The following is a 19,158-nucleotide window of genomic DNA, read 5'->3' as shown; positions in this document are numbered from 1 at the left end:
ATGGTGTAGTCTTGTACTCTGCTGATTGTAGAAAATGAGTCCCATTCATTAAATTATTATTTTCATAACATTTTCAATAGGGCTAACTACTGCACAAGTTCAAAAGAGAAGTTGCCTTTCTTTCAAACAGATCCATCAAACTTTTGAAAATGATTTTAAGGCCTTTGTGTCCTTTAGAACTATTTTTTCCAAATTCTTTGTCTGGATTATGGCCAAAAAGTTAACATTTGAAAACAAGAGGAATTAAAGGGTTTTCACTGCTCTGGTTTTACCTTTTTTAAAAAAAAATCATATCCAAGATGTAAATTTTAAACCCTATGTAATCTGAAATGGCAAAGTTATCGAACCACCTTTATAATGTAGAAACTATTTTATCTTTAACATCAGCAGCGTTATTGGTGCAGCTGTAGTATGGGGAAGAAGAAGGATATCATCTAACATGGAACTCTGAGTTGGAAGGTCACCACCAGTCAGTCTCTCTATAGCCGTTAATGAATGAGAATGGTTAGAAGCACCATTAATAAGTTGTATTTGAAGCACTGTCGAGTCCCACAGATAAGAGCAGTTTTATAGTAAGCACTCCCCATTTCTTCACCAGAACTTCCACACGTATTTCAGGCTGAAGATAACAGAATAGGTGCTCAGCACACATTTATATTGTGGCACATGCAACATCTGCTCTAGCACCTTTTCATCTTGCATGTCTGATCTCTTCAAGGGCAGTTACAGGAGGTGGGAAGGGAGAGAGAACAGATGTATAGGTTTCTTGACTTCATACAGATTAACGATATGCCTAACATTTCACATTTGAAATGTTAAAGTCAATTTATTAATTATGATGAAAGTCATCAGAAGAGTATTCTCCTGAAATTAAAAGAGTTTGGTTTTTTTCCTTCAAAAATGAAAACCAATACATGTTTGGTAGAGCCACAGATGCTGTGGCTTTCCTGACTGCCTCTTTCTCCCTACATGTGTCCATGCATACTAATGATACAGCCAGTTCAGCAAATTCAGTCTATTCACTATCTAAATCAACAGGGTTGTAATCAGGGTCATCCTCTTCATCATCCAACTCCAAGTCATCCATTTCCTGGAACAAGGATTCATCCACTTCCACACTGTTTCCAGCTGTAAGGGTGAAAAAAACCAAAATGGTGTTTTACTATGGATTTTTATGGAAATGGGAAAAAGAAAATTAGGGGGTTTTCCTTCATTCTTCAAACAGAAAAGAAAGACGCATTGCTCTGCTACTTCTCCATCAGATAGCTCAGTGGTTTTCAACCTGTGGTCCGTGGACCCTTGGAGGCTCACAGACTGTGTCTAAGATTTCCAAAGGGGTCCGCACTTCCATTTGAAATTTGTTAGGGGTCCACAAATGAAAAAAGGTTGAAACCCTCTGAGCTAGCTGAAAAGATCAGATTGTCTAAGAACCTTTGTGTCCTCTGCTTCACCACAGAGAACAATTCCCAGGTACCAACTATTTAAAGTCATTCCATGTTGCTGGTCGAAATTTAATGAACTTTACTGTTTGATTCATACTTGTTGACTTGAACAGAATGGGGATAGGTGGAAGAACAACCACCACCTAATTTTTTTATTAACTAGAATAATGATGCTTTCCCTACCCCAGTGCTTAACAGAGCTGATTGTGACATAGGTAAAATATCCACAGCCCATTGATGAACTGATGTTACCACTGCTAGTTCCAAGAGACGGCAATAGTTCTAAACTATCCAGTTCATTCTAAGATAAGTGCATCAATTCCTGGAAGCTGGAACTATGGCCCCAATCTTGCAAACACAAGTGTAAGTAAATAAATAAATAAAATCAATGGGATGACGTGTATGAAGCTACTCTACCCTTAAGTGCAAAATATGGGCCTATGGGAATATTAGAAACAACACCTCAACCACCACATCTCACATAATGCCACACGTCGCTTTCAGGACAGCAACTACTGGAATGTTATTTGAGAACATGTGACCTATAGCAGTTTAGAGGAATGCTGGTTAGACCAACATAAGATCTTTCCATATGCCTCAAGCAACAGTCTAAACTTTTCCAAATGAATTTAGCTCACGAAACAGTATGAGTTACTTTATACAGAGGGGGAAATTGCAAAGCTATATGAGATTTACAAGGAAGCAACAAAACCTGACAAACTTTTTTCTTTAAAGCCAACCACCCTTTTTCATACATTGATCCCTTGTTATTGGTTACACACAAAAAAACCCCACATTATATTTTAAGGAACTGCTAAGGCTAGACTTATGGAAAAAAGACATGAAAAATGTATTCGAGAGTTCTACATTTAAATCAGTTATGATGTCTAATGGGAAAAGGCATAGCAAATAAAATTCAAACACTTGTACTTCCACACACAAAATAAAAATAAAATAATAATAATAATAAAAAAACCAACCTGTTTCAAGGTTTCAGTGGTGGTCATAGCAAATCATAGGGCTTATCTACACTACAGGTTATGCTAGTATAATTTATGTCGCTCAGGGTTTGACACCTCCGAGCAACGTTAAGTTACACTGACCTAAGTGCCAGCGTGGACATAGCTACCACCTCTCACAGAGGTTGTTTTATTATGCCGACAGAAGAGCTCTCTCAGCGTAGAACGTCTTCACCAGACCCGCTACTGTGACGCAGCCTACACAGCTGCACCACTTTAGCGCTTCTAGTGTAGACTAGTCCACAGAGATAATGTGCAGCTTTGTACATTTTCATATTTCCTTCTGACAGCTACATAAAGGACTGATAAAACCTCCAGTATGTCACAGCTGGGTCTGCATGGAACAATGGTGACATCTACTGGCCACTTAAAACAATCCCAAGCTTATATTTCTCACCTGTGCATATTTCACAGGAGGCCTCTGTTTTCAGTTAAAAGGTAATAATATAGAAAAGGTCTGAGATTTATCCACCCCCTTCCCATTGTGTATTAACTTCAGAGTTACAATATGGCACTCTAATAAAGTGGAATTATTTAAAACTAAACCGCAGTTTCTTACTCATTCTCGTGCACACCTCAGTTGTGCCCATGGTAGAAGACACTAGAGCAACATCCTCATTTAGGGCCAGATCCTGTTCTTACTGAAGTCAGTTGGCATTTTGTCACTGGCAGGAGCAGGACCAGATGCACACTAAATTAGGACCACTATACGGTTTAGAAGTTAATGCTTTAAAGGTCATTTACATGAAAAACAAAACTTGGTGACAACCCGAACACCTTTAAACAAAATGTGCATAGGGGTCTATTCTTCTGCTATAAAGTTGCTGACATCATCATCAACATGGCAGGACCTGCATAAAAACACACTCCCCAATTTGTATTCAGAGTTTTATTTGCCAATATCAGTGACAAAAAAAGCTTTTACTGTTTTTTACTTCTGATAGCTTTCTTGACTCTTTAGGTCTAAGAGACAGCTGAATTCTATTGCTTCTTTTGCATCAACTGACTGAGTTAATAAGGCCCTAGTTACATGGGAAAATTATATTGGTTTAACTTAAAACTCTTAAAAAACTGGTTTTGAAGAATATATATTTTGCTAATGCTCTCAGTGTTTTTGGTTTTTTTTTTTTTAAAAAAACACTACTTCACAATATTTCTACTTAAGAAGTTCTCCCCCCATTAAACAAACATTTAAGACAACTTTTAACCACAACTAAGGATAGGATTTAGTTACGGAGGTGACGACAGTCACAGATTCAATGACTTTACCGGACCTCTGTGAATTCTATGCTGTCAGAAGCAGGACTGTGCGCCCCTGCCTTTCAACTGGGGCTGGCTGGAATCAGAACCCTGCTGCCCAAACCACCATGGCTTCCACCGTGGCCACACACCCCAGCCCTGTCACGTGCCAGGCTTGGCAGGGGCTGCAGCCGGGGCCACATGCCCCGGCCTGATGGCTGCTGTGGAGCCATTCCCCCCCCACACTCCTCTGTGACCGAGGCTTGGCAGCAGCTGCATTTGGGGCCACACACCCTATCCTGCAGCTGCGGCCAGCTCCAGAGCAGGTGCTGTGTCCCCCCGCATGGCTGCGACCCCACTGCGGTCAAATTTCAAATCAAATCTTTCAATAGTGCAAATAATAGGGGGAAAAAAACAGAAGTTTACCTTCTTCTAAGAACTGAATGTCAGATGTATCAAGATTATGATCTGTTTCAAATAGTTGTTTTCCTAAAAGGAATAATAAATATTAAAATTAGTGATAGCTTGGAATGTAGTTACTAAAATCATGTAACATGAAATTTTGTAAGAGTATTTTATAATTTTGATATTTAAATAACATCAAAGTAATATTTGATAATGTATGTACCTTTGGCATTTTGCTCAAATTATACTTCTTTGCCTATCTTGTCTATTAAATTTTAAGCTTTCTGGGCAGGTATTGTCCATCTCTCTGGGATTCCTTCCCTGACAGGTGAGACAGGCCCTGCAAAAAGGGCTCCATGCAAGAATTAATGCAGCCTCAGGCAGGGCTGCCCAGAGGATTCTGGGGGCCTGGGGCAAAGCAATTTCAGCTGCAATACTATAGAATCCATCACATCTATGCGCAACAGGTCAGATCGTTGTCTCCATGCACTGACTTGGGCCAATCAAGCCCATATTTGTTGCATTCAGCATGTATTTGATTCCCCTTCCTACCATGTGTCCATGTAAAGTAAAATGGAACCTTTTATAAAAATGGACATGAATCTTTCCATGCCCACATTACCTATCTTCCGAGAATTTAATGGAATTCATTTGATACTGATTCTACAATCTATTAAAAAACCATTTAACATGCCTAATGTTCATATTAAATTGCTTAAGACATCTAAATTTGTATTGCTACTACACATGGCTTCTGAAAACGTCAGATTTAGCAAAATCCTTTCAAACATACATTTCCATGAATTTAGCCTAATAAATTAATATATATCCTCACAAGTTACATGAGAAGCTCTGTGTGGCTCGAAAGCTTGTCTCTCTCACTAACTGATGTTGATCAAGTAAAAGATATTACCTGACCCATCCTGTCTCCCGAATATCCTGGGACGGTCATGGCTACAACTATACTGCAAAAAACTCTGATACTCAGAGGCCAAATCCAGAGGTCCTTATTCAGTCAAACTCCCATCCAAGTCAATACCTCAGGATCTGAAACCACATCTCTGATATCAATCTATTCCACACAAGCTACACCATTAGTATTTGCTTTGTTGGCACAACCCTGGTTCTCTTCATGCACAAGCAAATTGGCTTAAATGCAATGAAAATGATGCATTTCAGCTGTGTGGGAGGCCAGCCAGCAGAAAGTCTATATATGGTCTTCACCCTTTCTGTGCCATGGAGCCAAGCTCTGCAGCACTGCCCTGATTTTAAACATGGAGAGGATACTTTCAGTGGGCCAGCCTGGTTCTAAAAAGAGAAGATATAGATCTATGAGGCTGTAATCCCATTGGAGGAAAGGGGTCAATGACAGGCCATAATCACTACTCCGCTCCAGAGGTAATTGCTGCAGCCACATGCAACCTGTACAGTTGTCTGGGGGAAAAGATTTCTTCCTCCATAAACAGTCCTTACAGGTAACTCAGGCTTTGCACACTTGGTATCAATTTTGCCCCCCCTTATAGCATAAGGGCAGACTAAACCAAATTATACGAACAGTAGGAATATTGCACCACCACCAAACCCGGCTTCTAAACTTCTTAGAGCACAAGAGATTGTCTCTTCTTTATACTGGTTACCTGTTTCATGCATTAACAAATATATCAACTGTTTTGTAGTAACGAACCAGAAACAATACCAACAGCTACATTCAGATGAATAATTTAATGTGGAGCTGGCAATCTATATGTCCCAGTTCAATACAGACTATCCTATTGTATCACTCTCCATTTTCCTCCCCTTTCCAATTTTCCTCATCATTCCTTGATGCTGTGAATGGGTTTCATGTGAAAAATGGAAATATTTAGGACTCACACTTGCACCAACATAAATGCTCAAGCCTCCTTTCTAAGGCTAATGCTCAATTTACAAGATAAATCTTCCCGGTTAATAATCAGACATTGATTGACATCTGACAAATCTTTTAGTATAAAAATTAAAATTCTTGGACATGGTTTCATTATTTGACATACTGGTCTGATAAGCTGGCAAACTTGGAGAAAAACTGCAAAAAGTCATACCACTTAATTTATTTTTGCCTGATTGCTCCTCTTCTTTCATCTTTTTTCTTTTAATTTCTAGGAGCTCTGCATCAAATTTTGCTTTCCAGCTTAGGAAATTCTCGATTGTAACAGGAGTGCCATGGAAACATAGCTGCAAAAGAAAAACAGTTAAGAGATCAGTGGCAAAGCAAAGACTGAATATTAGTATTCGCTTTACAGTTGAAATTATTGTATGCCAAGAAGCAGTAACTACTAGGCACCAATTTTAACTAGGTTTCTTATAGCAAATTAACCCACACTACAGTAAGACAAAGTGAAAAGAGTGACATTCTTGTTGCTTTTTATGTGTAGCTTGCATATTTATTCACAGAAAACTACTGTAGAAAATCCCTGTTTTGATTTGGATCTATAATGTAATACCAATAAGATAAAGCAGCATATGCAAAGGTGGGTAGTGCACCTTATTCGTGGTTTAGGTCAAGTCACAATGAACAAGGGGCTGGTACATGAGTGGTAAGGATGGACAGATATGCTTTGTATATGAATATTTGCTATTAAAATTCCTAAAACCACAGAACAAGGTTATATTTAATATCTGTACCACAGAGGGGTGAAATAGAGGAGGAGTCTTGCTGGTCCTATATCATGGAGGGAGAGGAGAATAATTGTTCCTTCCACCACCACCCTCATGTGGAAACTACATAGTGACCCTGCTGTGCAATCACATTCCTCCATACTATGGGGCTTCCAGAGTGCTTTATGCTTGTAAAAGCCCACAGCCAAACCTCATAATGTGGGATTTCAGAAATGCTGTGCACTCTGAGGTGTAAATACCAGGGAAACACCGAAGACTATGAATGTGTGAACAGACCAGTGATGGGATCCAAACTGAAGGGATATTGAGTCCTACAGCCACCTAGCTGCTACTGAACAAAGTGAAAATTCAGTGGTGGAATTTCTTCTAACACATCTTGAGAATGGGAAGAGCCACTTAGTGGTGGCAAACAAATACCGGGCTACAGTGAAGAGGCTATTGGGTGTGGATGACACTAGAGGCTGAGCCATTCAACTTCCTTTCCATCAAGTCAATCGACTGAGACAGAGGAGTGGCGTTACCCCTCTTCTTGGTGGCATTCATGTTATAAAGGAGGGAGAGGAGGCATCAGAAAATTGAACAGCCGGCCACAGTGCCCCAGGAACTGTTCAACATCTGAGAACAGTATGAGGGTAATCCAATATATTCTAGTCCCTTCTTCTCCTTATCCCTTCCTTCCACTTAAAATGAAAGCCACACGGAGGATGGCATAGAGCTGGTTAACACCATCTCTGCACTAAGTGGGCACTCTCTCATTTCAGGGGAGAATATCTGACTAGAGGGATGATGTCAATTTCCACTCTCTGTGCTGTTTGGGGGTCCAAAGGGAGTAGAGTGGTCAGAGGACATGCCCAAAGCTTTTAAAGCAGTGCCAGAAACTATTATGCCAGAACGTTAATACCAGAAAGATTCAACCCGGAAAGTGCAATATTTATGATTTATTAAATCAATGAAGTTGTGCTCAGTGTGTGGCTACGTCTGAAGTTTCAAATATTGCTTCTGGTTCTGCTAGTTGTGTGTGTCTGGGACAATTCTACTACTAGCCAATCGTACAGCAACCACAGCTGCTTTAGGAAGGAAGACCAAAAAATTGTTAGTTGAAAATGGAATACTTCACCCACCTTTTCTGCCTCCTCTGCTTCTCTTTCCTTCTGTTTCTTTTCTTCCTCTTGCCTTGTTTTTATTTGATCCACTATTTCATTTAATTTCTCTTGCACAGCTGACACTAGAGTGAAGATCATCACCATCCCCAAGTTCTCTTCTGCCTGCAACATAAAAGGCAGCAGCCCCAGACAGGCAATTCACTAGGCAAACTCATTGTGGACAGAGAGGTTACACCTTACACCTGTTTGGAAAGTGTTTATGCTTAGTCCTGTAGGAATGCAAGTTTCACAGCTGAATTGCCTTGCACCAGTTTTGGAAATTTAGTCAAATTTATTTCACTGGGTTTAAGCCACTTAAAATGATCCTAGGTGAGAGAGGAGGGAAGAGCAGCAAAACATCAGCACTGTTCTCTCAGGTCACTATTAGGGATGTAAATAGGGTTTAAAAATAGTAACCATTAAACTTATTAAAATTCTATTGATTAAATGATTAACCATGAAGGAGTTCACATAGGCGGGGAACTATAGGTGCGGGGGGGGGGGCTGCTGCAGCATTCCCACGTTTTACATGAGATCCCCCTGCCGGGACCTCGGGCCAGCAGCCGGGACCTCAGGTGCAGGGCTGGCAGTGGAGATTAATCATTAACCAAAACCATTAAGACTGATACTTATTGGCTAAACACTTTTATGTCCCTAATTACTATCTTCACAACAGGTTATTAATACCATCTGATTATAGCCCGCACTCTTGGCAGGAAGGTGATACAGGGTGCTGCTAATTAACCCAAAAAAGCCCGAACGTGTTTGTTAAATTAAATAATTTTAAAGCAGGTGGGGACCAGAACTCCCTAGTGATGAATTCCTAGAATCATTCTGGGTATGTCTATACTGCAGTTCAAAGCAAGCCTTCCAGCCCAGTAGACTGACTTGTGCTTGTCTGTTACAGCTCCATTTTGTTTCTTAGGGTATGGCTACACTTACAGTTTGCAGCGCTGGTCATCCAGCTGTGCAGGGCCAGCGCTGGTGTGTGGCCACACTCACAGCTACCAGCGCTGGTGTGTGGCCACATTTGCAGTATTTGCAGCGCTGTTGGGAGTGATGCATTATGGGCAGCTATCCCAGCATTCAAGTGGCCGCAACGTGCTTTTCAAAAGAGGGGGGTGGAGTGGGGTCTAGTGTGACAGGGAGCGGGGGGAAAGAGAGAGGGGATTTTTGGAGCCAACACTGTGTGTTTAGCTTCCTGCATTGAAAAATCAGAACATGTTTCTGACCCCTTAGTCTTAACTCTTAATTGCAAACAGCCTGCAGCCAACACGACTCCCCGCTGTTTCACTCCCTCCCTGCTTGCCTCTCCTTTGATTGTTTACAGCCAGGTACAGATTATCACCGCAAACAGGAGCTCTGTTTGTTTTTTTATGCAGCCTCTCTTTGTTTTGTTATGAACGAGCTCCGATCAGAGCTTATCTAAAAAACAAACAGAGCTCCTGTTTGCTGCGATCATCTGTACCTGGCTGTAAACAATCAAATGAGAGGCAAGCAGGGAGGGAGTGAAACAGAGGGGATTTTTGGATCGGAGCTCGTTCATAACAAAACAAAGAGAGGCTGCATAAAAAAACAAAGAGAGTAATTTATAAAAGCATTCTGGGATACACCTTATACCCTGGAGGCCAATCACAGCGCTGGTGTGTGGCCACACTTGATGACCAGCGCTGCAGCACCAGCGCTGGAATCCTTATTCCCCATGCTGAGTGAGGTGTATGGCCAGCGCTGCAGCCAGGGAGTTGCAGCGCTGGAAGTGCCCTGCAGGTGTGGCCACTTACTAATTGCAGCGCTGGTGGAGGCTTTCCAGCGCTGCAACTCGCCAGTGTAGCCATACCCTTAAAGCTGCCCCCTTACTCCATTTTGTTCTTGTTCTCCTCTGTGGCCGCCCCTCCCTGGCTGTTAAGTTGTTTACCAGAGCCGTTGCCCTTCTCAAAGGAATGGCCACCTATGCTAAGTGGGACCACTGCCCTGTTCAAAGGGTTAGTCCTGTTATCACCTTGTTAAAACCTGGGCTTAGTGTAGGGTAGGCTCTGTCCAGAGCTGCAAGACCTATTGTGTTTTTAAGATCCTGGGCATGAGTCATACCTCTGGGCTCAGGACTAGTCCAAACATGTCTTGGTGGCTGCCTGCAGTTTTTTTTTTTTCTCTGCCTTCTCTCCTCCCTGTAAGAGGGGGAGCCAATCAGAGTTACTGGCGGGAAGCTGCCAGGGTTTGCCTTTATAAACAGACATTTTTTTAACAGACTTCAGAAAGGTTCTTGCATTGCTGCCTGGTCTGATCAGCCAGGGGTTCTGGGGGTCCTTTCTCCGCTCTCGTTTTATTTTTGAGCGTACCCCCGTTTTTGAACCCCCCCCCCACGAAGAACGAATTGCTGCCTGAGAGATCTCCTGATTATCAAGACTGTACCGAGCCTTCTGATGTTCTTGCTGCTTCTGCCTCTGCTGCTGCCTTGTGGGATGGTAAGAATCCCTCTGTGAAACTTTCTATACTTTTATTTTATTATTTTAGCTGCTGGCTCTGTCTCCCCAGCACACAGACTCAAGCTAAACCTTGGTCTGTGTTTTAAAACCTCTCTCTTAAACCCCGTGGCACTCTGCCACTGAAAATAAGTTTGTGCTGCTGCTAAGTTCTGCTCCTGTGGGCTTTGCCTTGGACTGTTTTCAGCTGTATCCACTGCTGCAGTCACCCCCTCCCTCCCCTTCTTTGGAGCTGTGTCCTGGACACACACCACTCAGCCCTCTGGAACTATCCTTAGCATAAGGTGCACCCATTAAGTTAAGTTTAGCATTATACTTTGTAAGTTAGGCTTAGAGAATTGTTGCATTGTGTTTTGTTACTTGCTAATTTGTGTAGTCTTGGTTAAGCTAGATCATAGATAAGATTTTGCTGTGTTCTGTATAATTGTAATTAAGTCTGTCTTCCCACTGCACCCCCCCCAGCTTCTCTGTGTCCTTCTACCTTGTTACACTCTCTCTGCTGCTTAAAACTTGCAGCCTGTTTGTTCTTCCTAGCCTGTTTGCTCTGTGTGTCTGTGTCTCTGTGCTCCTACTGCCAAACCTCAATTGTATTGCTGAAGTCTAGCACAAAACCCCATTGGTTACTTTTTCCTCTCTGATACACCTCACATTCTACATTTACACCACTGTGACACGTTACCTAAAATTGTTTGTTATTTAACATTTTTCCATAACTATTAGTTGGTTATATGCTGCTGTGACACACCTTTTTACATAGAAATCGCTAGCTACCTGTTACATTTATACTTCAGTGTTAGTTGGTTACCCACTGTATTGTATCATGCTGTATTGTACCCCACTATTGAAACCCCCTTACTGTTCACCAAAAAGAAACCCCTCCCCAATTGTCTACCTTAACAAACCCCATACCCCTCACTATTGAATTTTCCCTGTTTTTGCATTTTATTAATAAAGTTTATTTTGCACCCCACCCGTGTGGTAATTGCTCCCCAAGATCCCATATACCTGCTGGCAGGGACAGTGCTAACGGAGCTTGAGCCATCACAGTAAAGATAGCGAAGTGGACACTGTGGCTCTGGAGGGGACTCAGGTTAGTAGCTCAAGCTCAGACCCAAGGGGTTGGGTGGGCTTGAGAGCCCAAGCTGCTAAAAATAACAGTACCGCCATTACAGGCTCACTCTCAGCTGCAGAGTAGACATACTCATAGGTGCTTACTAATTACTCGCACAAGCCAATACGGTAGCTAAGGCCGCATCTCAGCACTGTGTCCCCAGACCTCACTGCTGCTACCAGTCCTACCAGAAACATGCATGCTAGGATCGTTCAGCTAGCTCACAGTTAGTAGCAAGGTCTTGTCTTGATTTTAGTTTCTTTCTTAAGTGCTTTAATACTTCCTTATACTCTAGTTGTCCAAAGACCTAGTGAGTTTTCCTTTATTTTGGAAGTCTTAATATCAGGCAACTTACTTACACAAAACTCTTAAATACAATCAAAGGCATCTGTGCCAAGCAAAAGTTGTGGTGCATGAGAGGTGTTAAACAATTTATTTAGAATTTTGTTGCTGTGTTTGTGAACTTTAACGCAGGAGCCAACTTAACCCTACTTTGTCATACTCAGAGTTTAAGGCCAGAAGGAACCACCAGATCATCTTGTTTGATCTCCTGTATATCACAGGCCACCAACACCCACACACTAAACCCAACAACCAAAATTAGACCAAAGAATTACAGCCCACAGTAGACTAAACTATTATGTGCCACCGGCAGAGAATAGGAGGGACCAGTGCTGGAGACCTCTGCAATGGCAGGATATCCATTAAGTGAAATACACCCGGATGATCCTGGCAAGCTACATGCACCTACGATGCAAAGGAAGGCAAAAAACTCCAATGTCACTGCCAATCTGACTTGGGGGGAAATTCTTTCCCACCCCCACATATGGTGATCAGTTAGCCCACGCCATCCAACGTCCCATCTCCAGTCATGGCCATCTCTGATGCTTCAGAGAAAACGAAAAGGAAAAAAATGGGGTGTGGAGCGGGAGATAGGGGAATCTGTTCCTGATCTGAACAAGTGACTGGCCGAAGCCCTTGAGCATGAGATTTTAGGAATATCAGACAAGAACCAAAAAGGATCCTCAGGGCTGTGGCTACCAAGCCCTGCCTCCCGACCATCACAAACAAATCTCTCATACAATCCCACTTGTAAATTTGTCCAGCTCTCTCTTAAAACTAAGTTGTTTGCCCCACATCTCCTACTGGGAGGCTGTTCCAGAACCTCATTTCTCTGACAGTTAGAAACCTTCTAATTACTAGCCTGACTTTGTTGATGACCAATTAATACCAATTTGTTCTAAAGGACTAAATAGCTCTTCATCCTCACTAGTGTTTATCCCCTTCATGTATTTATAGGAAGCAATCAGATCCCATTGCAGATTTCATTTTCTTAGGGTAAATCTATACTAGTGCGGAAGCAAGGAAAGAAAGAGGGTTTAAGTGCAGCCATTTAAGTATCAGAGACAGAGCAAGTGTTCTGTCAAGTCTTAGCCTAATATCGCGAGATCTGTAGAAGCAGGGCTCATATCAGAAGCGAGTGTAAAACAGTAGACCAGTCAGTGTGACCTAGCCTTGAGATAATGATGTTTGAGAAGAGAAAGAGAAACTACTGGAATAGATAGCAAAGAGCCTAAATAAAATGCAGATGTTTTTAATTAATGGACGTCACAAAGAGGTATAAATGCTTGTACGATTTTGCTTGTACTTTGGAGAAACTGAGGCAGAGATGCTCTCTGTCAGCTGTCTCCTTCACTTGCAACTGCATGTCCAGAATAAAGCTGTCTCTGATTTTGTTGCTTCCAACCTGAGAGTGGAGTTTGTTTCTTCCACACTAGAAACATAAGTCGAACTATGTTAGGTCAACTTTACCGCAGAAATTACTGTGGTGGTATATGTCCACACTACCCTCCGTGGTTGGTGGTGAGCGTCCTCCCCAGGAGCTCTTCCAGCATTTTAAGAGAGGCAGTGTGAGGAGCTGAGAACCCGGTCTCTTAGCTCTGCTGGCAGCTCCCTACCAGGCACCTGGCTGCCCCCAGCAGACTGCTTTACTCCCTCCTAGGGGCAAGAAGCCACTTGGAGCTTCTTGCGTCTTGCTCTAGCTGCCTTGCTTTCTTGTCAATTTCAGGATTCCTGCTATGAAACTGACAAGACGGCTAACAGCCACAGTAAGTAATGCAGTGTCTGTACAGACACTGCCTCACCCTAACTACACCGACACAAGCCCTAGGCCTCTCGTGGAAGTGAAGTTACTATGTTGGTGTAGTAGGCACTTACATTGTCAAGAACAAGGCTGTAGTGTAGCCACTGATATTGTAGTGTAGACCAGGCCACAGGCTAAACAAGCCAAGCTCGTTTAGTCTGCTCTCATAAAATAGGCCCTCCAAAATCCAATCAGCCTAGTAGCTCTTCTTTGTACCTTGTTTAACATCACCATTGCTGAAGCTTGATCATGTATTTTTATGTGGCTGAACTGTTACTCTTACATGGCATTTAAAAAAAAAAGAGCATAATGTTTTGTTTTAAATGTACACTAGGCAACTTTTTATAACAGTCAAAAAGCAAAGTCTTAGGGTTTGGAAAATTAAACTCAAGTTAATGTCAGGGTGACTCCCCACAGCAGAATGCACAAACCAATTCATAAGACATATGCTCTTCTAAGTTTTGGTCAGTATCCGAATTTACTGTCCCTAATTCACCTCTCAAACCAATGATTTGTGAAATGACATCAATAAGAAAGTCAATATATTCTTAATTTGCCTTACCTGTTGTGCTAGAAGGCTTAATATGTCTGTGACATCATTATCTTCAAGGTTCTCCTGGGAGAATATTTCATAAAGTGGAGTTTCATCTGGATATTTTTCTCCATAGGTAAATTTAAGGGTTGCCTGGACAGCTATGGTACAGAAGGCAATCTTAGTGTGACAGCCTCAAACTTCATATATATTAACTCTTAATGTTAAAGTTTATATTAAACAAAACAATATTGCTATTCTAACAATCCACAACAGGTTTTTAAATAAAAACAGTATTTTAAAAATGAAACTATCACCTTACATACATGCTGTAATTACAACAGTTGGTTTGAATATAATATACGAATCTCAACTCATCATTAACCCTCAGATGTGCTATAAAAGTTATCCATTACACAGGAGATAATTCTTAGCACTTACTAGCTGTTTACATGTTCAATTCACATTAGAAACAGTAATTAGTCTACGTAATACTCCTCTGAGGTACTGCAGATCAGCAAGCAATATCGCTTTTTAAAGAATAAAGTAAGGAAGAGAGATTAAGTGACTTGTCCAGGACTATACAGTGGGCCAGCAGCAAATCCAAGATTAGAATTCAGGAGTTCCTTGCTCCCAGTTCAGTGCCAATCTAGTACACCACGCCACCAAAAAAATGTCTTGCACCAAACCATTATATAGCCTATTTGTACCACAATATCTGGTATGTAAATACCCTAGTCAGCATTTGTACAGTGACCAGAGACTGAGTACTAAGCAGCTAGTCTGTGATATGAAGACCTACTGAACCATTACTGTGACTGATTGACAGAGCTTCCTGCAATTCTGAACTGCTATACCAGGGGTCGGAAACCTTTCAGAAGTGCTGTGCCGAGTCTTCATTTATTCACTCTAATTTAAGGTTTTGCATGTTAGTCATACATTTTAATGTTTGTAGAAGGTCTCTTTCTATAAGTCTATAATATAGAACTAAACTATTGTTGTATGTAAAGTAAATAAGGTTTTTAAAATGTTTAAGAAGCTTCATTTAAAATTAAATTAAAATGCAGAGTCCCCTGGACCGGTGGCCAGGACACAGGCAGTGTGAGTGCCGCTGAAAATCAGCTCGTGTGCTACCTTCGGCACTCGTGCCATAGGTTGCCTACCCCTGTGTTATACACTTCAAATCTACACTTTACATAGACTGTCATGTTTTACTGATTAACGACCTGCTCTGACTGACTTCAACAGAAGCAGGATCACACCCAGTCAACAAACAACTACTAATGACAGGTTTCAGAGCGACAGTCTGTATCAGCAAAAACAACAAGGAGTCCTTGTTGGCACCTTAGAGACTAACAAATTTAGCCTCTGTATTTTCCACTCCATGCTTCTGAGGAAGTGGGTTTTAGCCCATGAAAGCTTATGCCCAAATACATTCGTTAGTCTCTAAGGTGCCACAAAGACTCCTAGTTGTTTTTACATTTCTAGAGGTAACAGTAAGCTATACTTTAAACATCACAAGGAATTGTTCTGATTGGGCAAGTCTAATGATCAGAACATATTAACAGTAGATTCAGAGTTCTTAAATAACAGATCAAGGAAAACATAATTGTAAACTATTCTGAAACACCAACTACCGCTGTAGGCTTACCCGATATTCAGAGCCCGTTTACACGAGGCCAACCAGATTTCCCACAGCAGGTTATTTCATATTATATCTATTAGAGATAACCCAAAGGACACAGATTTTTGGGATAATATTTTAAAACAATCAGGCCTTATAATTTTAAAAGTTATAAAGAAAAGTTTTCCCCATGACCAACTTACTTTCATCATTTTCTCCTGCTTCAGATGTCACTGTGATAGTGAAACTTGTTGGGTTTTCTGATAACACTGTAAAAAAAAAAAAAAGTAAAGAAATAGTAAATAAATGAGAGTTTTAAAGTCAGACACCTTTTCTTCACTAGCACATTGGTTCTACCTTGTTCCTATTATTTCATTAAACCGGAACATCTTTAGGTCTCTAAGAAGCTTCCAAAACGTTAATTTTTTTTCTCTAGATTAAGAATTTTCTCTTCTTGATGATGCAATGTCTGTTTTGTTCTTCTGCTATTACAGAGTGTACATGTATCTATCTCACACAAAATGTTTGTCCACCAAAAGGATATAGATACAGTGCAAATCTAATTTTGATTAAGTTTTTCTCTGTAAGGATATAGGAGAACAAAGCATTAGAGTAAAATAAGGTTAATATGTTAGTTTATGAATTAATTATATGCATACTGAATACCAGGTGCTTTCTGGGTCTAAATGCAGCTGCTCATTCATTACCAGCCTCACTGATGAGCAGAAGAACCACAAAGGGTGCATATCTATCTTTATTACAGGAAGAATATGTATCAACTCTACAAAATAGAAATAAGCTCCTACAGATATTTTTAAAAAGCCACCGGAAAAGTGGGATGTACTTTTCAGAGCAAATAGAAATGCTTGGATCCTGCCTCAAAGAATCAGCAATTTAACTTTGGAAGTGATATGACAGCTGTAGGAAATTAATTGCTGACATGAACAATTTAGAGATGGAAGTTAAATTAACCTAAGACCACAAAACCAAGTCCTAACCACACTTTATGACAGGGGTTCTCAATCTGGGGGTTGGGACCCCCTCAGTGGGTTATGAGGTTATTACATGGGGGTTCATGAGCTGCCAGCCTCCACCCCAAACCCCACTTCACCTCCAGCATTTATAATGGTGTTAAATATAAAAAAGTGTTTTTAATTTATAAGGGGGGGGTCACATCCAGAGGCTTGCTGTATGAAAGGGGTCACCAGTACAAAAGTTTGAGACCACTGCTTTATGAGGAATATGTAGGGAGCCCTTAGAAGAGTGGCACCACAAGGGGGGGGGGGATGTCTCTGACAACTGTGCATAATCTGGGAAGAAGGATGGGCACATGAGACCCACAATTTTGCAGATTAGTGGCTCCAGTTCATTGTACAATTTTTTCAGAGAGGCTGTAGCACATTGCCTGGAGTAATGGCCACAGGGGGACTCTATTACAGCCCATGTTCTGGATCTGCACTGGGAAGACAGAGTGAAATTCACCTGATTATTCAGGAGTGTAAGCAAGTGAACAAATTTTCATCAAAAAGTCTTAAAATCTGACCTAAGCCCTGTTGTTGCTGTTGCAAACTACAAAACACTTTTTTCTGGGCTTGAGGAAATCCTGGCAGTGAGAGTTGGCTCAGCTCAAATGGCATTTTACAGCTTTAATCTATGACTTCATTATGTTCAATGATTCTGCATCTTGAGTCACTGGTAATAAATTTGGCTTAACAACAAGCTAAACTAACTTCAGCAAGACAAATAAGAATCTGAAAAAGAAAGAACCCCAGCACTTGCACATTTAATTAAGTCTAGAATGAGAAGAGTTCGGATTTACTGCCACTTTACCTCACAGGTCTTTACAAGGCAATAAGCAAAACTGAATTATTTGGGGGAAGCTCTGTGTCTTGTGTTTTACAGGGGGGCAGACTAGATTATCACAATGCTCCATTCTGGCCTGTGAAACTATGAAAAAAAGCCAGGTATTGGTAATACAACAAGTGGGGAGGCAACACGAGCATCTGTTACCTGCTCAGCAATGCCACATGCCTGGCGAGGATCAGAAACAGGGAAGGAAAGCGAAACAGGGCATCAAGTTAACTCATTTTTGTCTTTAATTTCCACCCAGGTTAAAGGCTCGCCCAAAGGTGCTCGCCCTGCAGCTTCCCCCGCGTCCTGCTGGAGCAGGGTGAGCTAGGAGTGCTGTGGCCTAGCAGCAACGAGGGGTGCCACAGAAGCCGGACTGATACACGACACGAAAATCAACTCAAGGTCAGGAACCTAGGGAGGGGCCGGGAGCAGCCCGGGGCTAGTGAGAACTAGCCCAGCGCAGGCCAGTCGCTCTGCTCAGCGGGGCAGGTGGCAGAGGAGCCAGCCCGGGTCGGCTGCCCCCCCCCGGGGGAAGCCAGGGGTAACTCCACAGCACTCCCGCGAGGCTTGTGCCGTGTAACCGGGGTATTTAAAGAGGACCAGGGACCCCGCACCCGTTGGATCCTCTTTGCACCGGCCCAGGTGGGGGGGGGAGGGGAGGACGGGGCGCTGCTAGGTGCGTGGCTGCTGCCTCCTGCGCTGCAACCCAAAGCGCGGCTCCCAGCCCGGGCACGCAGCCGCAGCAGCAGCCGGGAGGCGCTCGGGGAGCCGCGCGCCGAGCACAGAGCGGGCCCCGCCCCGCTGCAGGGAAGCTTGCGCCGGCCGCCGCCACCTCCCCGGGCCGGGCCCCCCCGCCGCGCGGCACCGCCGCGGCTGACCCGTGAACGAGTCCGGGTAGATGGACTCCAGCGCCTCCCGCTCGTTGCGCTGCTCCTCGCTGTAGTCGGTCATGGTCCCGCGCCGCCGGCCACGGAACGCTCCGCCACGGCCCAGCCACCCGGGCGGCCCGCGCAGGCGCACTCTGCTCCGCGCGGCGTTGGGTACATGGGCGGCTCCCCAGGCAAGGGGGAGGAGCTGAAGCCGTGACACATTCCCAGCGCTGTTCTCGACCGGGCAGGTCCGAGTTGCCTGCCCTAGGCAGCCAGCCGCTCCCCTCCACCCTGTGTGGTTTGTCTACACGTGGAGTGACTCCGGATTAGCTGTAACAGGCGGTCCGTGTGGACGCTTGCTCCGGTTCATCTTAATCCACTTTTAAATGGGAAATTACTCCGGAAGAGCTATTGCTGATTCATTCCATGCGTGCACACAGTCAAGAATAAGAGTAAAAAGAACAGGAGTACTTGTGGCACCTTAAAGACTAACAAATTTATTGAAGCATGAGCTTTCGTGAGCTACAGCTCACTTCTTCGGATGCAGAATAAGAATAAGAGTGTTTCAGTTTGAAGGACTTTAAACCAGTGTAAACTAGCGAGGCTAGTCATCCGTTTTGGAGTCAGGCGTCAGTCCTCTTCTGGG

At 42.7% G+C, this 19,158-nt stretch overlaps 1 protein-coding gene across 2 annotated transcripts; it reads right to left on the bottom strand.

The window, feature by feature from the left end:
- Nucleotides 1-626: 626 nt before the first annotated feature.
- Nucleotides 627-18,691, bottom strand: RWDD1 (RWD domain containing 1). Of its 2 annotated transcripts, none has more exons than XM_045011192.1 (7): nt 18,522-18,691; nt 15,996-16,061; nt 14,199-14,329; nt 7,882-8,025; nt 6,184-6,316; nt 4,127-4,189; nt 627-1,128 (listed from the first exon to the last, which is right to left on the bottom strand). In XM_045011192.1, the coding sequence occupies exons 1-7, from the start codon at nt 18,592-18,594 to the stop codon at nt 1,016-1,018; spliced, it is 723 nt and encodes a 240-aa protein (XP_044867127.1). In that variant the 5' UTR covers nt 18,595-18,691; the 3' UTR covers nt 627-1,015. The 2 variants fall into 2 exon arrangements, with proteins under 2 accessions (XP_044867127.1, XP_044867128.1); XM_045011193.1 differs by lacking the exon at nt 18,522-18,691 and adding an exon at nt 15,820-15,886.
- Nucleotides 18,692-19,158: the final 467 nt, after the last annotated feature.

The sequence above is a fragment of the Mauremys mutica genome, chromosome 3 (genome assembly GCF_020497125.1).
Source record: "Mauremys mutica isolate MM-2020 ecotype Southern chromosome 3, ASM2049712v1, whole genome shotgun sequence".
NCBI lineage: Eukaryota > Metazoa > Chordata > Testudines > Geoemydidae > Mauremys > Mauremys mutica.
This window is presented reverse-complemented; position numbering and strand designations above follow the sequence as displayed.

Coding starts and splice junctions, on each gene's coding strand:
- RWDD1 (XM_045011192.1), bottom strand. CDS start 18,594: ATGACCGACTACAGCGAGGAGCAGCGCAACGAGCGGGAGGCGCTGGAG. Junction 8,026..14,198: donor TAAGCCTTCTAGCACAACAG/GTAAGGCAAATT, acceptor TTTATGTTGCAG/GCAGAAGAGAACTTGGGGAT. Junction 4,190..6,183: donor AGGCAAAAATAAATTAAGTG/GTATGACTTTTT, acceptor TATTCCTTTTAG/GAAAACAACTATTTGAAACA.